Source organism: Podarcis pityusensis, assembly GCF_964106645.2.
Source record: "Podarcis pityusensis genome assembly, chromosome: 9".
Classification (NCBI taxonomy): Eukaryota; Metazoa; Chordata; class Lepidosauria; order Squamata; family Lacertidae; genus Podarcis; species Podarcis pityusensis.
In genome coordinates this window covers 68507709-68526310 of record NC_138034.1, presented here as the reverse complement: position 1 = coordinate 68526310, position 18602 = coordinate 68507709, and the positions used below count along the sequence as shown (strand labels likewise).

General features: G+C 44.3%; 2 protein-coding genes across 6 annotated transcripts in view; one reads left to right on the top strand and one right to left on the bottom strand.

Annotated features, from left to right (window-relative positions):
- SLC4A4 (solute carrier family 4 member 4) overlaps window positions 1-18602 on the bottom strand; it is a 355256-nt gene that overhangs the window by 74780 nt on the left and 261874 nt on the right. The gene's annotated exons all lie outside the window — the stretch shown is intronic.
- Window positions 1714-18602, top strand: part of GC (GC vitamin D binding protein) — a 36427-nt gene continuing 19538 nt past the window's right edge. The window contains exon 1 of the mRNA XM_081020944.1: window positions 1714-1872. Coding sequence (XP_080877070.1) covers window positions 1809-1872 — 64 coding nt within the window. The 5' untranslated portion in view covers window positions 1714-1808. The remainder of the gene's footprint in view (window positions 1873-18602) is intronic.

The following is an 18602-nucleotide window of genomic DNA, read 5'->3' as shown; positions in this document are numbered from 1 at the left end:
CCCTGGATGGCATGATCCTGGTTTGGGGCAAGTGCTTTTTGGTGAGAAAACTCCAGCACAGATTTAAAAACACGAAGCATGCAGCAAAGTAAAGTGTGGAGATATAGGCTATTAAAGCCTTAAAATATGCCCTTGTGAGTTCTTTCAAAAAATTCCCCTCTTCCCCCACATAGAAAAAGACTACATATTTGGTAAGTTTAAAATACTTTACTTACACACTCTCCAAAGGTCAAGTTCATGTGCATATCTATACAGCGTTTAGAAAAAGTTACACACGCAGTAAAACTTGGCTCAGCATCAGTGGTGAAAGTTCCTAAATTATTGGTCTAGGAACTCAAGAGTGACTTTTAAGACCCATGCAGTCTGAGCTGCAGCAACCAGCTCTGACCTCCTCACACATTGAGTTTCTCTGGTAGATTGGAAGCTTTATCACCTAGTCCCTCCCAAGGGGAGCTAAGCCTGTCAGGACAGCTTACTCTATGGTGTTAACCCCTTTGTGCATTAATTAGACTACAATATGTTGGTTATATGAGACTGGTTAACTCACAATATTGATATTATATCTTAATTATCTCTGTGTATAGCATTAATAGGACGCGGGTGGCGCTGTGGATAAAACCTCAGTGCCTAGGACTTGCCGATCGTATGGTCAGCGGTTCGAATCCCCACGGCGGGGTGAGCTCCCGTCTTTCGGTCCCAGCTCCTGCCCACCTAGCAGTTCGAAAGCACCCCTAAGTGCAAGTAGATAAATAGGTACCGCTTTATAACGGGAAGGTAAACGGCGTTTCCGTGTGCTGCGCTGGTGCCGGCTCGCCAGAGCAGCTTTGTCACGCTGGCCACGTGACCCGGAAGTGTCTCCGGACAGCGCTGGCCCCCGGCCTCTTAAGTGAGATGGGCGCACAACCCTAGAGTCGGACACGACTGGCCCGTACGGGCAGGGGTACCTTTACCTTTATAGCATTAATGCACTGTGTCATTTTCACATTAGAAAAGCCCTGCTGGATCAGACTAAAGATCCAGCATTCTTCTCTCCCAGTGGCAATCAGATGCCCATGGGATGCCCATAAGCAGGAGTGCTATAGCTTCTCCCACTAAAGATCTACAGCAACTGTTATTCAGAGGTGAACTGCCTCTGATACTGAATATAGTACACTCTAGGGATGGGGAGAAAATTGATTTTGCTTGCATTTAAAGGTGTTCTAGCTTCTTCTGGGAAGATGCAGCTGGTAGTCCAGGAGGTCTTTTCGCCGGGAAATGTGATACCTAGCTCTCCATCCTGCCCGATGCCCCACCCACTGACAGCCCTGGATCCCTTTGGGGCATCCAAACTGACCCACGGAGATCTGTGGCTGTCTCAGCCCAAGTTGTCTGAGGCCCAGTTCCCTTCAAACAGGCCTGATTTGCATTGGGATTCAGGACAAATCTGGTGCACAGTGCTTGTCTACTCCGTTATTAGATAAATGTGCCACATTTGATGTGGAGAGTACTGTCAGAAACGGTCCTCTCTCTTTTATGTGCCAAAACCGAGCATTCTTAAGTTAATGTTTAAAATGGAATATGGTCTGGAGTCTGTCAGCACCCACCAGTGTCTGTTTGCCTGCTGAAGAAGCTTCGGTTTATCTCAGCCAGGCCAAGGATCCATGGCCCCTGCCCCACCCCAAAATTAATGATTGATCAAAAAAAATGGGAGTAAATAGATATAAGTGGCATAACAAACTTTTCCGCCGCCTTTGTGAAGCAGCCCAAGGGAAGCAAACCACGATCGTATCATCTTCCCTTTAAACTTGTGCAATTGTCAGGGGACAAAAATGAAGACCATCATCATAACCGCCTTGCTGCTCATGTTAACGTATAGCCATGCAATCGAGAGAGGTAAGGATTTTTTTAAAATATACATATGTATGCAGGCACATGTTGTGTGTTGCTGCTGTGGAAACTTCCATTGGAAATTTTGGGTTGCCTCCGACAGCAAAGAGAAAAGGTTCGATTTCGTTCTTTCTTAGTCTGTGTCAAGACCTTCATAATACGAGCAGAAACGTTTGAGAGGATTTCCTTGTGCTTGAACAAGAAATTGCTGTTTCAATGGGTTCGTAAACTACACTGATTGCCTCTGGTCCTTGCTTGGCAGTGAGAAAGAAACTCATTATCACTTGCTTGGGAAAAATGTGTTAAGCAAGTGAATTTGTAAGAGTGTTGAGAAGAGAAATATTGTGTGTGTGTGTGTGTGTGTGTGTGTGTGTGTGTATGAATTGCTTGGGCATTATATGAACTCCTAGATTGTGTGTCCCCGTCTTCCACATGTATGTTAAAAGGTCTGAAAGAGACCCGTCCCAGGTCACAATTTGTGAAAATGATTTTGCTCACCTACAAAATCATTTTCGTTCCGGAGGTCCGTACTTAACCTGAAACTGTTCTTAACCTGAAGCACCACTTTAGCTAATGGGGCTTCATAATTGAAATGAATAAAATTTGACGCTCACTCCCATTAGCCCTGGCTAGCAAGACCAATCATTATTTAGCTTCGAATGTTTATTAAATTTGTTAGTCACTTTATCTTGCCCAAGGCAAATTAAAGCGCCGTACAAACAAAACAAAACAAAAAAACCACACATAGATTCATTAAAGCAGAGTGTTGGGAGTAAAAACATTCCACCCACTTCTAATAAGCCACAGACAGTTAGAGTCCTGGTTACAGAGAAATGTTTTGGCCATGGATACTGGAATTTGAATTCCAGCAACATCTGGAAGGCCACCGGTTCCTCATCCTCATATTATATAAATGTCCAGAGTCCAGGCAGGCATGACCATCCTCTATATGTTCATATGGGATTCACCTATCAAACCCATAAGCAGAACTCCCTTGCAAATACTTCCATTTGTACAATGGGGCTCACACACACACACACACACACGAATCCTGTCTCTGAGGAATTCACCATCACACTAGATGAATGTTCCATCTGCACAAGCGTAGCAGATTAAATTAGCTCACTCTCCTCCCTCCCCAAGCAGCTTGCACACTCCCAAATTGGCTCTGGGGCAGTCGAGAGAACCCCCAGAAAAGCACATGAGAAGGATAGCTCCATCCAGAAAGCTGATGTGCTTGTGCAGGCAGAACATTCATCTCTGCATGACATCAAATTCCACCCAATGTCTGGAACAACAACTCCCATCTTCCTTGCCCATTTGTCATGCCAGCTGAGGCTGATAGGAATTGTCGTTCAGCAATATCTTGAGGGCACCAGGTTGGGGAAGTCTGAATTTGATATCCCCTCTAAAGACGAAATAACAGTTTCCTAATTCATCCTAAAAAGAATTCAACAAAGCTGTTTCACTGAAACCTGAACCTCTACATGCACACAATCCCCAGTTATGCTCACTGGTGGGTATAATATTTATTTATTTTTTGTTGCTAATATAGAATTGAATTTAACAAGTGGCAAAGATTTCAATTGTAGAACTAGAGTTAAGCAAAGAGATTTTTATTTTTTTTACTATCTCCTGATTTACAAAGCCAGCCGCCCACTCAGTTCCTCTACCCAACCCATATTTCCCAGTAAATACCTGTTCTGAAAAAGGATTTCTTTTAAAGCATTTTGACACAAAGGGAAAATATTAATTAAATATGAGAAGTAGTGGGAGAGGGAAAGGGGAGGGTGGAAGGCTCCTTGCAAAAGGGTGAGATTCCAGTAGAAAATTCATGTTGGATTAGAGAGCAATTCTAAAAGAAAGTTCAGCCAGGAAAGAAGTCTAAATGTGACCCCAACCTTGCTGCATTTGTAAAAGAATGCCCCTCCTGCAATACCTGATTTGTTTTTAATATGCAAGACTATCTTTAATGATCAAATCTAAGATGGCTACCTGGAGGATCCAACATTGGCCAAGGCTGCTCTAAGACATCTTGAACTCCAATATTTATTTATATGCTCAGAAAATCAGAATAAGTATTGGTATCAATATAGTGCAGGCATGTCCAACAGGTAGATCGTGATCTACCAGTAGATCACTGGACGTCTGCGGTAGATGACAGGTAGATCATTGGCTCCCCCCAAAGAAGGTGAACAACTGTGGCTCCCCTAAAAAAAAAGCTCAACATTTTACTTCCTCCCTGAAAAAAACTCAACTTTGACCTGAACTCCCCCCAAATGGGCCTTCCTCCTTCCTAAAAAAGCTCAACAAAAGGGGGTAGATCACGGCCAGTTTTAAACTGTCAGCAGATCACAGTCTCTTGGGAGTTGGCCACCCCTGATCTAGTGGATATCAACAATCCTTGAATTCAAGAGATAAATCATAGAATTGCAGTAAGAAACCCTGATGATCATCTGGTCCAACCCCCATTCAATGCAGCTATCCCATAGAGGGATCAAACCTGCAACCTTGGCATCATCAGCACCACTCTCTAACCAACTGAGCTATCCAAACAGGCAGCCTTCTAGCAACTGTTCAGATATAGCCTTCTAGCATTTGAACTTTCCGGTTGGCCTATCCCAATATGCCAGTTGATGCAAAATTGCCCCCCTGTTTGCCCTTCACCTCACCACTCACCTGTGTTAGAACACACTGCACCTCCAGGCATATCCTCAGAAATTTCTGATACTGAGTCCATCTTGCTCAGAATCATCTACAGTGTCTGTCCGTGGTTCTCCAGAGTTTCAAGCTCAAGTTTCTCCCAGTCTTACCTGGAGATGCCAGGGATTGAACCTGGGACCTTCTCCATGGACCTTCTCCCCAAGCACGTAGCCAAGCTCAGATGTTGAGTGAAGGAATAGAAGTCCTTGGAATATAATAAGATGCCTTTGTCCCTCTAGCCCAGTAACTGGCAATGACTATCCAAGGGGTCTCTCCCAACCCTAACTGGACATGCCAGGGATTGAATTTAGGACCTTCTGAAGACAAAAGATGCTCTACCACAGAGCTGTGCCCCCTTCTTCAGTTGCTAAAAGCACATTTTATTTCTAGGAGTTCCCAGGGCAAATGCATTATTTGGTGGAATTCCAATCACAAAACGATGAACCCACCTTTGCCATGAGAATATTGTGCGTTCCCTCTCCTTTTGATCTGCGTTCAGACACCGACAAGCTCTTTCTCTTAAGACCTTTTCAGCCATAGAACAATACAACTCCCCAAGGCAAACGAAGGTGACATTTTCACGTTGCAAGTAGCTAACCAACAGGAACAGGGAAAACACAGGGAGCGGATTAGATGATAAAGAGCTAAATATGCACACCGAAGGATTAAGTATTGAAGCTATTCATACTTTTTAAAAAATGTGTTTTGGAACAAAAGAAAGAAAAATGCTGCGGAGTCTTTTTAGAATACTTTCTTTGCTTCAGCAGCACATATATTAAAATTGGAACAAAACAATACAAATAAGTTCTACCTCCGCTGTCAGATACAGTGGCTGGAAACTGCAGGAAGGGAGACCATTACTGCCCTCACGTCATAGCCATGCCTGCCAGCTTCCCATAAGCATCTGACTGGCCACTGTGAGAACACAATGCTGGGTGAGATTTGCCTTTGGCCAGATTCAGCAGAGCTCTTCTTATGTTCACAGTGTGAGTCCCTCTTTTCTATTATTATTCTGCAATGTTACTTTCACAGCTGGCTGGAGAGATGAAGCTGCCATATTCTGAGTCAAAACTTTGGTCCATCTAGATCAGTATAGCTCTGCGTGACAAAGGCTCTTGGGCTCTTACAATGGGGGACCTTCCTTAGACCTTCTTCCAGAGGTGGTCAGGGGTGAGGAACTCCCAGTCTGTGGGTCAGAGGAGGCCTGTGGTCCCTTTGAATGCAGCTCACCTCTTCACAGACTCTGCAGGTGGAACGTTCTGCAGGCAAAGCATCAGGTCTTCCACCGGACTATGAAAGAGCAGCTTCCACCAGCCAGGCAACATGAGAGCCTTTTAAGGATGCATGGGATTGCACCTGCGGTCTAGGGTATGGGAACAGTGTGCTCTGCTTCTGTCCTATGGTTTGGATGGTACTGTGGTCTAAGCCACTGAGCCTCTTGGGTTTGTCGATCAGAAGGCCGGCGGTTCGAATCCCCACGACGGGGTGAGCTTCCATTGCTCTGTCCCAGCTCCTGCCAAACTACCAGTTTGAAAGCATGCTGGTGCAAGTAGATAAATAGATACTGTGGCTGGAAGGTAAATAGTCCAGTGCAGAGGGCCTTCTGGTGGTTCCCTAACTGTGAGAAGCCAAGTTACAGGGAACCAGGCAGAGAGCCTTCTCGGTAGTGCCACCCGCCCTGTGGAACACCCTCCTACCAGATGTCAAAGAGAAAAACAACTACCAGACTTTTAGAAGACATCTGAAGGCAGCCCTGTTTAGGGAAGCTTTTAATGTTTAATAGACTACTGTATTTTAATATTCTGTTGGAAGCTGCCCAGAGTGGCTGGGGAAACCCAGCCAGATGGGTGGGGTGTAAATTATTAATATTATTATTATTATTATTTTCCGTGAGTTGTGGTTTCCGTCATGGTGTTCCGTTGCACCAGAAGCGGTTTACTCCTGCTGGCCACATGACCTGGAAAGCTGTCTGTGGGCAAAGGCTGGCTCCCTCAGCCTGCAAGATGAGCGCCACAACCCCACAGTCGCCTTTGACGGGACTTAACTGTCCAGGGGTCCTTTACCTTTTTTTTTTTCCTTTTCCCTTTGTTTCTCTCACAGTTGTAAGACAAAGATATCATGCACTGTTTTGCATCTGCGTTTCAAAATGCAGAGTTATCCTGCCATATAGTATGAGGGCGGCATTAGCACAGCTAGGCCCATGATATTTAGGCAAGCTAGGCCAGGGATAGGGAATACAATGGTACCTCGGGTTACAGACGCTTCAGGTTGCAGATGCTTGAGGTTACAGACTCCGCTAACCGAGAAATAGTACCTCGGGTTAAGAACTTTGCTTCAGGATGAGAACAGAAATTGTGCTCCGGCGGCCCGGTGGCAGTGGGAGGCCCATTAGCTAAAGTGGTACCTCAGGTTAAGAACAGTTTCAGGTTAAGAACGGACCTCCAGAACGAATTAAGTTCTTAACCTGAGGTACCACTGTACTTGGCCCTCCAGATATTGCTGAACTTCAACTCCCATCATCCCTGGTCATTAAACATGCTTGCTGAGGCTGATGGCAGCTGTACGCATCTCCTTTGTTAAAGGAGGAGATTGTCTGCCTCTACTTTGGAGAGGCTTCTTGTGTCGTTGCAAGTGCACCTCTCTGGTTATTTGGCAAACACATTTGTTCATGCGTTCCTGGGACAGAAGGCGTTCTCTTTATCGCTCTCATGCCCTCCCTCGTTAAGCCTCAGAGTATTTTCCTGAGCCTAAAGACTACAAATTACATGGTAATTAATGCTTCAATTGCTCTGGAAAGGCAGTTGAAGTGATGCTCTGTTTTTATCAACGCTCTAATTGGATTTTCTTGATGTGATAAATGGAGAGGCCTCCACGTTAAGCAGCCAAATGTGTTTTCAAAGCCAGTAAAAGTTCCGGGAGCTTCTTCATCTGCAGCCCTCTTTGACTAAGCTGTGTCCCAGGCCTAAACAACAACAACAACATATTATTATTATTATTATTATTATTATTATTATTATTATTATTATTTATACACCACTCCGCATCCAAAGAGCTTAGGGCATTTCACAAAGTAAAATAAACCCACAGTGTCTATAGTGTGCTCCAATGGCTCAATTTGCCATATTTTGCCTGGGGACCAAAAATTATTTGCTTTTTGACCAGGTCGTCATGTCCCAAAATACACACACTCCCCGCCCCCCATCTCATTATTGTGTTAAATCAAGAAAGGTTTGCAGGGTCTTTTTGCACATGGTGAGGCAGAAGTGGCTAAGAGTTAAGCCAAATTTTATCAGCATATATTTTTTGGAGAAATGTTCTGAGATTTCTTTCTTTTTCTCACCCCTCCACCCTTCCGCAGCCCCGACCTCTAAACAAGACTGACTTCTGGCCTTTTGTTCTTGTGTGTTCGCCAGTGACCTCACTTCCTGCCAGGGAAGTGAAGGAAACCTGCCTTCTCAAAGCATCTTTAGCTAGTAGCTTCTGCGCTCTTCAGTCATGCAAAGAGATACTTAACGAAATTGGCTAGAGCAATTAACTCAATAAATGGATTGGTTTGAGCACTTAAGGATACCCTTCAGCTGCAGAAGCCCATCTTACAGATATAAAACCACAGGCTGGAAGACAACATCACACCTAAGCCTTTCCTGTCCTGCCACCAAGCCTATGACAATATTGTAAAATTGGTCATCCCTAGCCTAAATAGAGATTATCACCTTCACAAAAATTACTCTTCAGCTTAAGAAAGGAAAACTCCATACCCTCCAACATTTCTCTGAGGAAAATAGGGATGTCCTATTCCATAATAATTTTATTATTTATACCTCACTTATCTGACTGGCTTGCCCCAGCCACTCTAGGTGACTTCCAAATTAATTATATAAAAACATAATTAAACTTTTAAAAACTTCCCTACACAGGGCTGCCTTTGAATGCCTTCTAAAGCTTGTATAGTTACTTATCTGCTTGACTCGGGGGGGGGGGTCGCATAACTAAATACCCTCCCATGAAAATAGGGACATCCAAAGGTAAAGCAGGACATTCTGGGATAAAATCATAAACCAGGATGGCTTCTCTAAATCAGGGACGTCCCTGGAAAATAGGGATACTTAGGGGGTCTGGAATTCTCAGAGTGGTTTAAGAATCAATCCCACTTCCCAGAGAATTCCGAGAATTGTAGCTCTGGGAGGCAACTCCTGCAGCCAAGCTGGTGCCAAATGTATTGTTTTCCTTTCATTTGGACCACATCAGCGAGGCCGAGAGTGGGGTCCTGGTGTCTGGGCAGCCCAGGACCTCCATCCACACTGCCCAAGCTTGCGTCCCAGGGAGATCACTTCAGTGCTGCCAACATAGCTCCCATGATTATTTGGGGGATGCCATGACTGTTTAAAGTGGTATGGTACTGCTTAAAATGTACAGTGGTACCTCGGGTTACATACGCTTCAGGTTACATACGCTTCAGGTTACAGACTCCACTAACCCAGAAATAGTACCTCGGGTTAAGAACTTTGCTTCAGGATGAGAACAGAAATCGTGCTCTGGCGGCGCAGCAGCAGCGGGAGGCCCCATTAGCTAAAGTGGTGCTTCAGGTTAAGAACAGTTTCAGGTTAAGAATGGACCTCCAGAACGAATTAAGTACTTAACCTGAGGTACCACTGTACCTCAGGTACCTCAGGGAAGTTTTTAATGTATGACATATTAGTGTGCTTTTGGTCTTTGTGGAAGCCGCCCAGAGTGGCTGGGGAAACCCAGCCAGATGGGCAGGTTACAAATAATAAATTATTATTATTATTATTATTATTATTATTATTATTATTATGCAAACAAGACCTGAGACTTTCTCCACAGCCCTGGCTAGCCACCCGAAGCAAGCTCCTCCCCGATTACCCTGTGGATACAGCAACTGTTTTTGTAGGCAAAGGTCATTAGAGCAGGATAATGACCCTGAGATAACTGTCCTTCTCAGTTGCACAAGACGGCCTTGACCAAACAGAAAATACGTGTGCAGGGTGTACTAGTCCTATGCTAGATTGAGAAATCCTTGCAGCAATTTACCAGAAATAAAAGGCATTTCAGTGCCGGAGTGATGCTCGCTTATTAAGCTGTAGATAAAAACAAGCTTTTTGCTGTTGTTGCTGCTGCTGCTACTACTGCTGCTGGATAGCATTTTTCCAATTGCTGCCACTGCTACGCTATAAGATCTGCAAAGTCTCAATAATCTGTGTCTCCCAGTCCTTATTGGTGATGCCTGAGACTGAACGTGGGACCTCCTGTGTTAGGATGATCATGATACAAATTAAATTAAATTTGTTGTTAATTAAAATTGTATACTGCCCTTCATCTGTAGATCTCAGGGTGATTCACAGCATAAAAATAACAAAAGAACATTAAAAAACAAAAGAACAAAAGAAAAACACAAAATACATAATAAAACCAAGAACAAAAAAAGCACAAATGAATACTACTCCCCACACACAAACACATTTAAAAGGACAAAGGATGTTAATCAGCCAAAGGCCTGGTTAAAGAGGAACATTTTTGTCTGGTGCCTAAAGGTGAATAGTGAACTTCCCCTGGGAGAGGATTCCACTAATGGGAAACCACTGCGTTCTCGTGTTGCCACCCTCCAGATCTCTCGAGGAGGAGGCACACAAAGAAGGGCCTCAGAAGATGATCGCGGGGGGGGGGGTCAGTTCATATGGAGAGAGGTGGTCCTTGAAATATTGTGACCCTGAGTCATTTAAGTCTTCATAAGTCAAAACCAGCACTGTGGATGCTCTGATTCTGTGATTCCTCCTCTACAAAACGTCCCAGAGTTGTGCTCCCTTCTGCAGCACCACCATCTCTCCCATGGCTACAATTCCAGAACCCAGTTAACCCAAAACCTTATGGAAGGGTCTTAGCTCAGTGGCAGAACATCAGCTTTGCATGCCAAAAGTTCAATGCCCGGCATCTTCAGGTTAGCAGCGGTTCTCAACCTGTGGGTCCCCAGATGTTTTTGGACTACAACTCCCATCATCCCTGAGCTCTGGCCTTGCTAGCTAGGAATGATGGGAGTTGTAGTCCAACAACATCTGGGGACCCACATGTTGAGAACCGCTGGGTTAGAGGATCCCTCTGACTGCTACCAGTCAGTGCAGACATTACTGAGCTAGATGGACCAATAGTGTGACTCAGTATGAGGCAGCTTCCAGTGTTCCTACCTATGTTACTGGACAGCTCAGTTGGTTAGAGCATGGTGCCGATAATGCCAAGGTTGCAGGTTCGAGTCCCATAAGGGACAGCTGTGTATTCCTGCATTGCAGGAGGTTGGACTAGATGATCCTCATGTTTCCTTCCAACTATATGATTCTATGACTGATCTTCACAACAGGAGCAGAAACTTTTGAAAACTTGGAAATTGGAAGCAAAAAAAAAAAAATACTTGCAGATGTGTTGTTTGGATGGGAGGACTAGCATACAAATCAAAACACGGTATGTATCTGCAAATATCTGCAAACAAACCTAGACAGCACCTTAAAAAGCAGAGACATCACCTTGCCGACAATGGTCCGTATAGTTAAAGCTATGGTTTTCCAGTAGTGATGTATGGAAGTGAGAGCTGGACCATAAAGAAGGCTGATCGCCAAATAATTGATGCTTTTGAATTAAGGTGCTGGAGGAGACTCTTGAGAGTCCCATGGACTGCAAGAATATCAAACCGATCCATTCTGAAGGAAATCAGTCCTGAGTGCTCACTGGAAGGACAGATCCTGAAGCTGAGGCTCCAATACTTTGGCCACCTCATGAGAAGAGAAGACTCCCTGGAAAAGACCCTGATGTTGGGAAAGATGGAGGGCACAAGGAGAAGGGGACAACAGAGCACGAGATGGTTGGATAGTGTTCTCGAAGCTACCAGCATGAGTTTGACCAAACTGTGGGAGGCAGTGGAAGACAGGAGTGCCTGGCGTGCTCTGGTCCATGGGGTCACGAAGAGTCGGACACGACTAAACGACTAAACAACAGGAGTGCCTGGCGTGCTCTGGTCCATGGGGTCACGAAGAGTTGGACACGACTAAACGACTAAACAACAGGAGTGCCTGGCGTGCTCTGGTCCATGGGGTCACGAAGAGTCGGACATGACTAAACAACACATCTGCAAATATAGCCCAGGTTTCGATTCAAACAGTCTTCTCGGGAGAGAAATACTCCATGGAACTGAATGTAAAAGTGGGTGTAAAAACCACCACCGTTTCTCCAGATTCCCCACCTGCATTTAAACCGATGGCCGTCTCTCCGGAGGCCGAGCCGGCACACTTACGCAGCTACTCGGTGAGATTAGCTATTCATTAATAAGCCCTTCAGCACAAATGGAAGCTACGTGAGTTGCAATATTCTCTTTTGAGGTTTCATAATGGAGACGCAGTGTGTTATTTCATTGGAATCATATTGACTTCTGTATGTTTCTCTGGGATATTTCCAGCCAGAACAATATGCGCTAGCAAATCCTCGCTCTTTCGACAATGTGCGTCGCGATAGTGCCCTCTTCGGGTTCTTACCGGAACAGAAATCTCCTTCTCCCTTTCGTTAACAGGCAAGGGGCAAGAGAAGCAACAGGATAGTCTAGACCCCAAACCAGCATGATAAGGCACATCTGTAAAGTGCAGGGTTCTCAGAGTGGGCCGTACCACCCCCTGTGGGGCAGTGCAATTACCTGGGAAGGGGCACTAAGAGGCAGGGGGCACTGAAGGTGTAAATGACTATGAGACTTTGAACAGCTAGTATCACCGAATCAAGTTCATCAGTTTTGTTGAATGAATTAAACTGAATAGTTTCAATTGGATTTTCAATCAATGTGCACCCAATTGTTACTGTCTTGAATTTCATTGTGTTGTTGTCTCAGTGGGTTGTGGAAACCGCTATTTTGAATAATGGTAGGAGGCATAGGGCATGAGTTTATGGGATGAAGGGGTTCAACTCCTGTGACCCCTCTACCACCCCCTTCCCTCTTAGGAGTAGTGTGGAGGGGGCGACATGAACAGTTGCCCTGGGTGCAAAATTGTTAGGGGCACAAAATTTCAACACCCGGTGCAGTCTCAATGTGCTTCTGTTATTGGCCTCGGTCCTGTATACCTGAAGGAGCGTCTCCACCCCCATTGTTCAGCCCGGACACTGAGATCCAGCACCGAGGGCCTTCTGGCGGTTCCCTCATTGCGAGAAGTGAAGTTACAAGGAACCAGACAGAGGGCCTTCGCAGTAGTGGCACCCGCCCTCTGGAACACTCTCCCCTCAGATGTGAAGGAAATAAGCAGCTATCTTATCTTTAAAAGACATCTGAAGGCAGCCCTGTTTAGGGAAGTTTTTAATAATTAATATGTATTGTTTTTAACACTCGATTGGGAGCCGCCCAGAGTGGCTGGGGAAACTCAACCAGATGGGCGGGGTATAAATAATATAGTAGTAGTAGTAGCAGTAGTAGTAGTAGTAGTAGTAGTAGTATTAAAAGCAGCTTCTCTATACAAACCAGGAGGTGACCTTTCCCAACAATGGAACAACTCTTCTTTTCTTATCTCTGCACCTGCTATCTCCTGGGCAGGGATCGGCAGCCTAAGTCCCATGGACCACAAGCGGCCCACGGGGGTCATTTAACCAGCCCATAAGCCACCCCCAAACCGAGCCACCCACTCAGTGAGTCTCCGCGTGCTGCACTAAATCGGCACAGGGACTCGCAGGGACTCGCTTTCGTGGCGCCGGAAATCGTGTCTGCGCAGACACAGACACTGGAAATCGTGGGGGGGCGTGATTCGGCCCACAGAGGGATCTCCGCTGGAGTGAATTGGCCCAGGTAAGGTAAACCTTGCCAACCCCTGCTCCTGGGTGACATGGACGCCTTTAGGCAGTTGGATGCATGTGCATACTCAGTACGCTTCCCTCCTTCCCACCCTGCTCTCCAAGCTGCCCTGGGCACTGGCAACCCACGCTATGCCACTGCTCTTAGTGCCCCCTTTAGTTAATCCCACCTCCTCACACAGGAACCATTGCTCTAAAAGAAGTTGGGTACCACCACTCAGGAAGTGGAACGCACAGCACAAAATTGTAAGACAGGGTCTGAGTAAAACACTTCGAATTTTTCTCTACTGTCAAGCACTGTATCAATTTTATAAAATTCACAGGAATTCACTGTTGGACTTTCTCCTTTCCACTCTAATACCATCTTCAGCAGAACCTATAGCCATTGTGAAACAATTTCAAATGTTCAATTTGGTACAGGGATGGAGCAGGGATGAGGAGCCAGGAGCCTTCTAGTTATCTGTTGGACTACAACTCCCATCTTCCCTGACCGCCGGCTGTGCAGGCTGGGACTGATGGGAGACAGAGTCGAACAACTTCCGAAGAGTCACTGATTCCACATCCCTGCCTGTAGAACTCACTTGCTTTGCAAGATCTTGCACGCATTCTAACTTTTTCTCAAATGTTGCTTCAAAAAGACAAAGAATCCCGCCTGCTTCTTGCAGCTTTTGGCACTTCATGGATTGCCTCTGTTTATTTATTTATAGACTAGAGTAATGCACCTTCAAAGTGAATATTATGAATGCTGAATTCTCTAACACTCCCATACTTTCTTGTTTTCTTTTTATACTGCATTTAATGAACCTCTCTTTTTCCCTCCACTACTGTAGACTAACCTGCGTTTTTAAGAATGCATATTTATTTTATCAGTCTTTTTTTCTAAGATGCTTGTTTTCCAAACTTATACAGACCAACTCAGTATTGATTATTCTTCTGTTCCTGTCTATTTCTCTACCTCTTTGCTAGTTTCTACTCTCCAATGCCCTTGGCCTCTGTACTGAATCGCTTCCTAAAACAGAAGTTGTAATCTTTCTGTTTTCTCATTATTATTGCTCTAAGGCAGTGGGGGGGGTCATTCCCAGGGTCAAAAGTGGCCCTCCAGCCCCCTCTATCTGGCCCTCTCGGAATGCATCCTAGACTAAACTCCTCACTGGTGCTGCTTCACAGACAGGCTCTGGCAGATTGAGTGGATGAGACTAAGAGTGGGTTCAATTTTCAAGAGAAGGCTGTTTCTAAAGATGCTGTAGAGGGAACTGAGTGGCAGATGGGGCTCGTCAGCCTGGGTAGGTAGCCCATCTAGAAGTAAAACTCTGACCCTAAACCTCCCCTACCTTGTGGGATATCTTCAGGAGAAGAAAAGGCTAAGGAGTAAACCCTACACTGACGGGAAGAGTTAGAGGAGTATTGAACCAGAAAATATTTGGAGAATTGAGAATATTTAAGGATTATATAAGATCATATTGTACCAATCACATCATATTAGCAGAACTTGAGTGATACTTGTAAACACAACAAATACCGTTTGCGGAGTAGAGGGGGACAATATTAAAGAATATAAAACTGTGCAGAAAAAGCGACAACAATATAAACAGTACAATGAGAATGATTGGAAGACTCGTTTTGTCAGAAGTCTTTTTTATTTAAGTGTTTAATTAAGTATTAATTAGGAAGATTAAGGTTTTTTATGTACGTAAATTTGCTTTTCCTTCTTTCTTTTTTCTGTATTTTCTTCTTTTCTTTTTTCTTAATTGTTTTTTCTTTAATTTTCTTTTTGTAGTATTTGATTGTAAATTCTTTGTAAAGTCTTTGTATAAGTGTGTAATTTAAATTAATAAGGATTTTTTTTTAAAAAAAAAAGGAGTAAACCCTACACACATCGGGAGTCCCTAAGATTGTTGGGTGGTGCTTTCTGGCAGCTCCTGCAGCCAAGCTGGTGCCAAACATATTGCTCTGATTTCCTTTGAACCTCAGCAGCGAGGGCAAGAGGGGGGTCTTGTTGTCTGGGCAGCCCAGCAACTCCAGACACACTGCCCAGCCATGCAGCCCATGGAAGTCACTTCAGTGCTGCTAATGCAGCTGTTTGACTTCACTCCCAGTATACCTGAAGGAGCGTCTCCACCCCCATCGTTCTGCCCAGACACTGAGATCCAGCATCGAGGGCCTTCTGGCTGTTCCCTCTGCAAGAAGTCAAGTTACAGGGAACCAGGCAGAGGGCCTTCTCGGTAGTGACACCCGCCCTCTGGAACGCCCTCCCACCAGATGTCAAAGAGAACAACAACTACCAGACTTTTAGAAGACATCTGAAGGCAGCCCTATTTAGGGAAGCTTTTAATGTTTAATAGGTTATTGTATTTTAATATTCTGTTGGAAGCCGCCCAGAGTGGCTGGGGAAACCCAGCCAGATGGGCAGTGTATAAATAATTTATTATTATTATTATTATTATTATTATTAATCCCAGAGGCACACTCCATTGTTTCTCAAAACAGACAGATGTCAACGATTCGCGATCATGCAGCTTGATTTGCATGTGGGGTGTTTATACATCTTCCCATTCATCTTTCATTCACCCGACACTTTTCTAGGCATTTCTCTTTTCACTTGCCAGGTGGCTAAAAAAAAGTCAAATTCCATTGTTTAAAGTGGATTTCAGTTGCCAGAGTATTTTCACCCACTCTTAACTGCACAAAACTTCCTTGAATCCCACCATTCCCACCACCCTTCTGAGTAATACCCCTCCCCACCCTCTCACTATATATATAAGGGTCTGGTGACTTCTGTTTCAGTGTATCTGAAGAAGTGTGCATACACACGAAAGCTCATACCCAGAACAAATTTAGTTGGTCTCTAAGGTGCTACTGGAATGAATTTTTATTTTATTTTATTTATTTATTTTGTTTCGCCTGCGAAGAATGACAGTCTTCAGGCTCCCAGAAGAGACCACAAATCCTTCCTTCATTGTTCGGGTTTCCATACTCGCTCTCTCTACCCGAAGCCTTCGCCCAGAATTAATGAGCAGAAACAGCAATTTCCCTTAGAAATTCTCAGCTTTTGCTTCTAGAACATAACATACCCATTTCCAAAATGTGCAGTGAGGATGAAAGAAGCAGCGGTAAAAAGGATGCTGGGATTTTTTATTTTATTTTATTACGTTTTCCAGCCCTATTAGCCTTAATGAATCAAGAGGAGATGAGAGAGGAATTGTGGAAATTGGGGCCCTGGAGGGGAGGAAACGAGAGAGGTGGGTTTAGGATAAAATATCTTCCCCTCAGTGATTGTCAAGACTCATTTCATCGCCGTAAGCACTTGGTGGCAATTGCTGAAACAGTGAGCTGCCTTTAGGTTGTGACTTATGCCTCTCCAAGGGATGCGGGTGGCGCTGTGGGTTAAACCACAGAGCCTAGGACTTGCCGATCAGAAGGTCGGCAGTTCAAATCCCCATGACGGTGTGAGCTCCCGTTGCTCGGTCCCTGCTCCTACCAACCTAGCAGTTTGAAAGCACGTCAAAGCACAAGTAGATAAATAGGTACCGCTCCAGCGGGAAGGTAAACGGTGTTTCCGTGCGCTGCTCTGGTTCGCCAGAAGCGGCTTAGTCATGCTGGCCACATGACCCAGAAGCTGTACGCCAGCTCCCTCGGTCAATAAAGTGAGATGAGCGCCGCAACCCCAGAGCCGGCCACAACTGGACCTAATGGTCAGGGGTCCTTTTGTGCCTCTCCAAAGGTGTAAGCCATCTTCCAGAAACTGTTCCTAACCTGGAGTTACTGAAGAATAAACAGCAGCATGCTTTCAGGATATTTAAGCTCGGCCATTATCAAGCAAGCAACCTCCCCCCCCCCCCAATTTTTATTACATTTTCTGTTTTACATTTTAGAATATTTAAACAACCTTAAAATATCAATTACTTCCCTTCTTCTTCCCTTCCCATGGTTCATTTTGCATAACATAAATCCCTGCATATTTTATATAAGCTAAACCATTGAGTATTCCATTATTGCATCCATCAAAACTTACTTACACGGTTGAATTTATCTTAATGCTGGCCACATTTTAAAATATACACAATTTCCCGTCCCCATATATTCGATAAACATTTCCCAATCTTCTTTAAACATATGTTCTTCTTGTTATCAAGCGGGCAACCTTGCAGGAATCTGGAGAAGGGCACATCTTTGAAAGATAGACAAATGCTTTCAGTTGTGTTGTGGGCCACCCCAACTACATCAGATGTGACGTACAAAAGAAAGAACACAAAACAGAGTTCAAGTATGGAACTTCTTCCCAATGGCAACAATGATGGTCCCCAGCTTAGATTGCATTAAAGAAAGATTAGACAAATTCATGGAGGGAAAGACTATTAAAAAAAAAATTATTAGCTATTTCAACATAACAAATTATCAAACCATATAGTCACATTATTTTTTTCCCTTTCCCCCCTCCCCCCCCACCAGAGACTTCCCTCAGCTCCTCTCTCTGATTTCTCAGCACATATTATTTTCTGCATGTTATAAAATTATACATATCCTTACGTTATCTCTCTATCATGTTATCAACCAATAAATTTGTGTATGTTTATTCAAAACCTGCCAAGGAGTCCAGTTCATTTTGTTGTCTTTTCAGATAATTTGTAAAAAGCTCCCATTCTTCCTTAAAGTCACAGTTGTCCTTGTCCCGCAATTTGTATGTCAATTTAGCCAGCTCTGCGTAGCTCATCAATTTTTCTTGCCACTGCTCTTTCGTTGGGATTTCCTCCTTCTTCCATCCTTGTGCTATCAAGACTCTTGCAGCTGTTGTAGCATACATAAATAGATTCTTTGTTTTTCTTGGCAGGTCTTGTCCTACAATCCCTAACAAAAATGCTTCTAGTTTTTCTTTTACAAATGTCATTTTAAACATTTTTTTCAATTAGTTATATATCATTTCCCAAAAAAAATTTAACTTCTCTACATTCCCACCACATATGATAAATTCATGGAGGGGAAGTCTATTGATGGCTACAAAGCCATGATGCCTAAGCCCTGCCTCCACAACAGGAGAAAGCAAATGTTTCTGAATACGAGTTGCTGGAAACCACAGGAAAGTGCTCTTCTGCTCAAATCCTGGTCACAGGTTTCCGCCAGACATCTCGTTGACCACTGTAAGAGCAGGATACTGGACTAGATGGGCCATTGGCCTGATCCAGCAAGCTTGTATTATGTTCTTATTATCG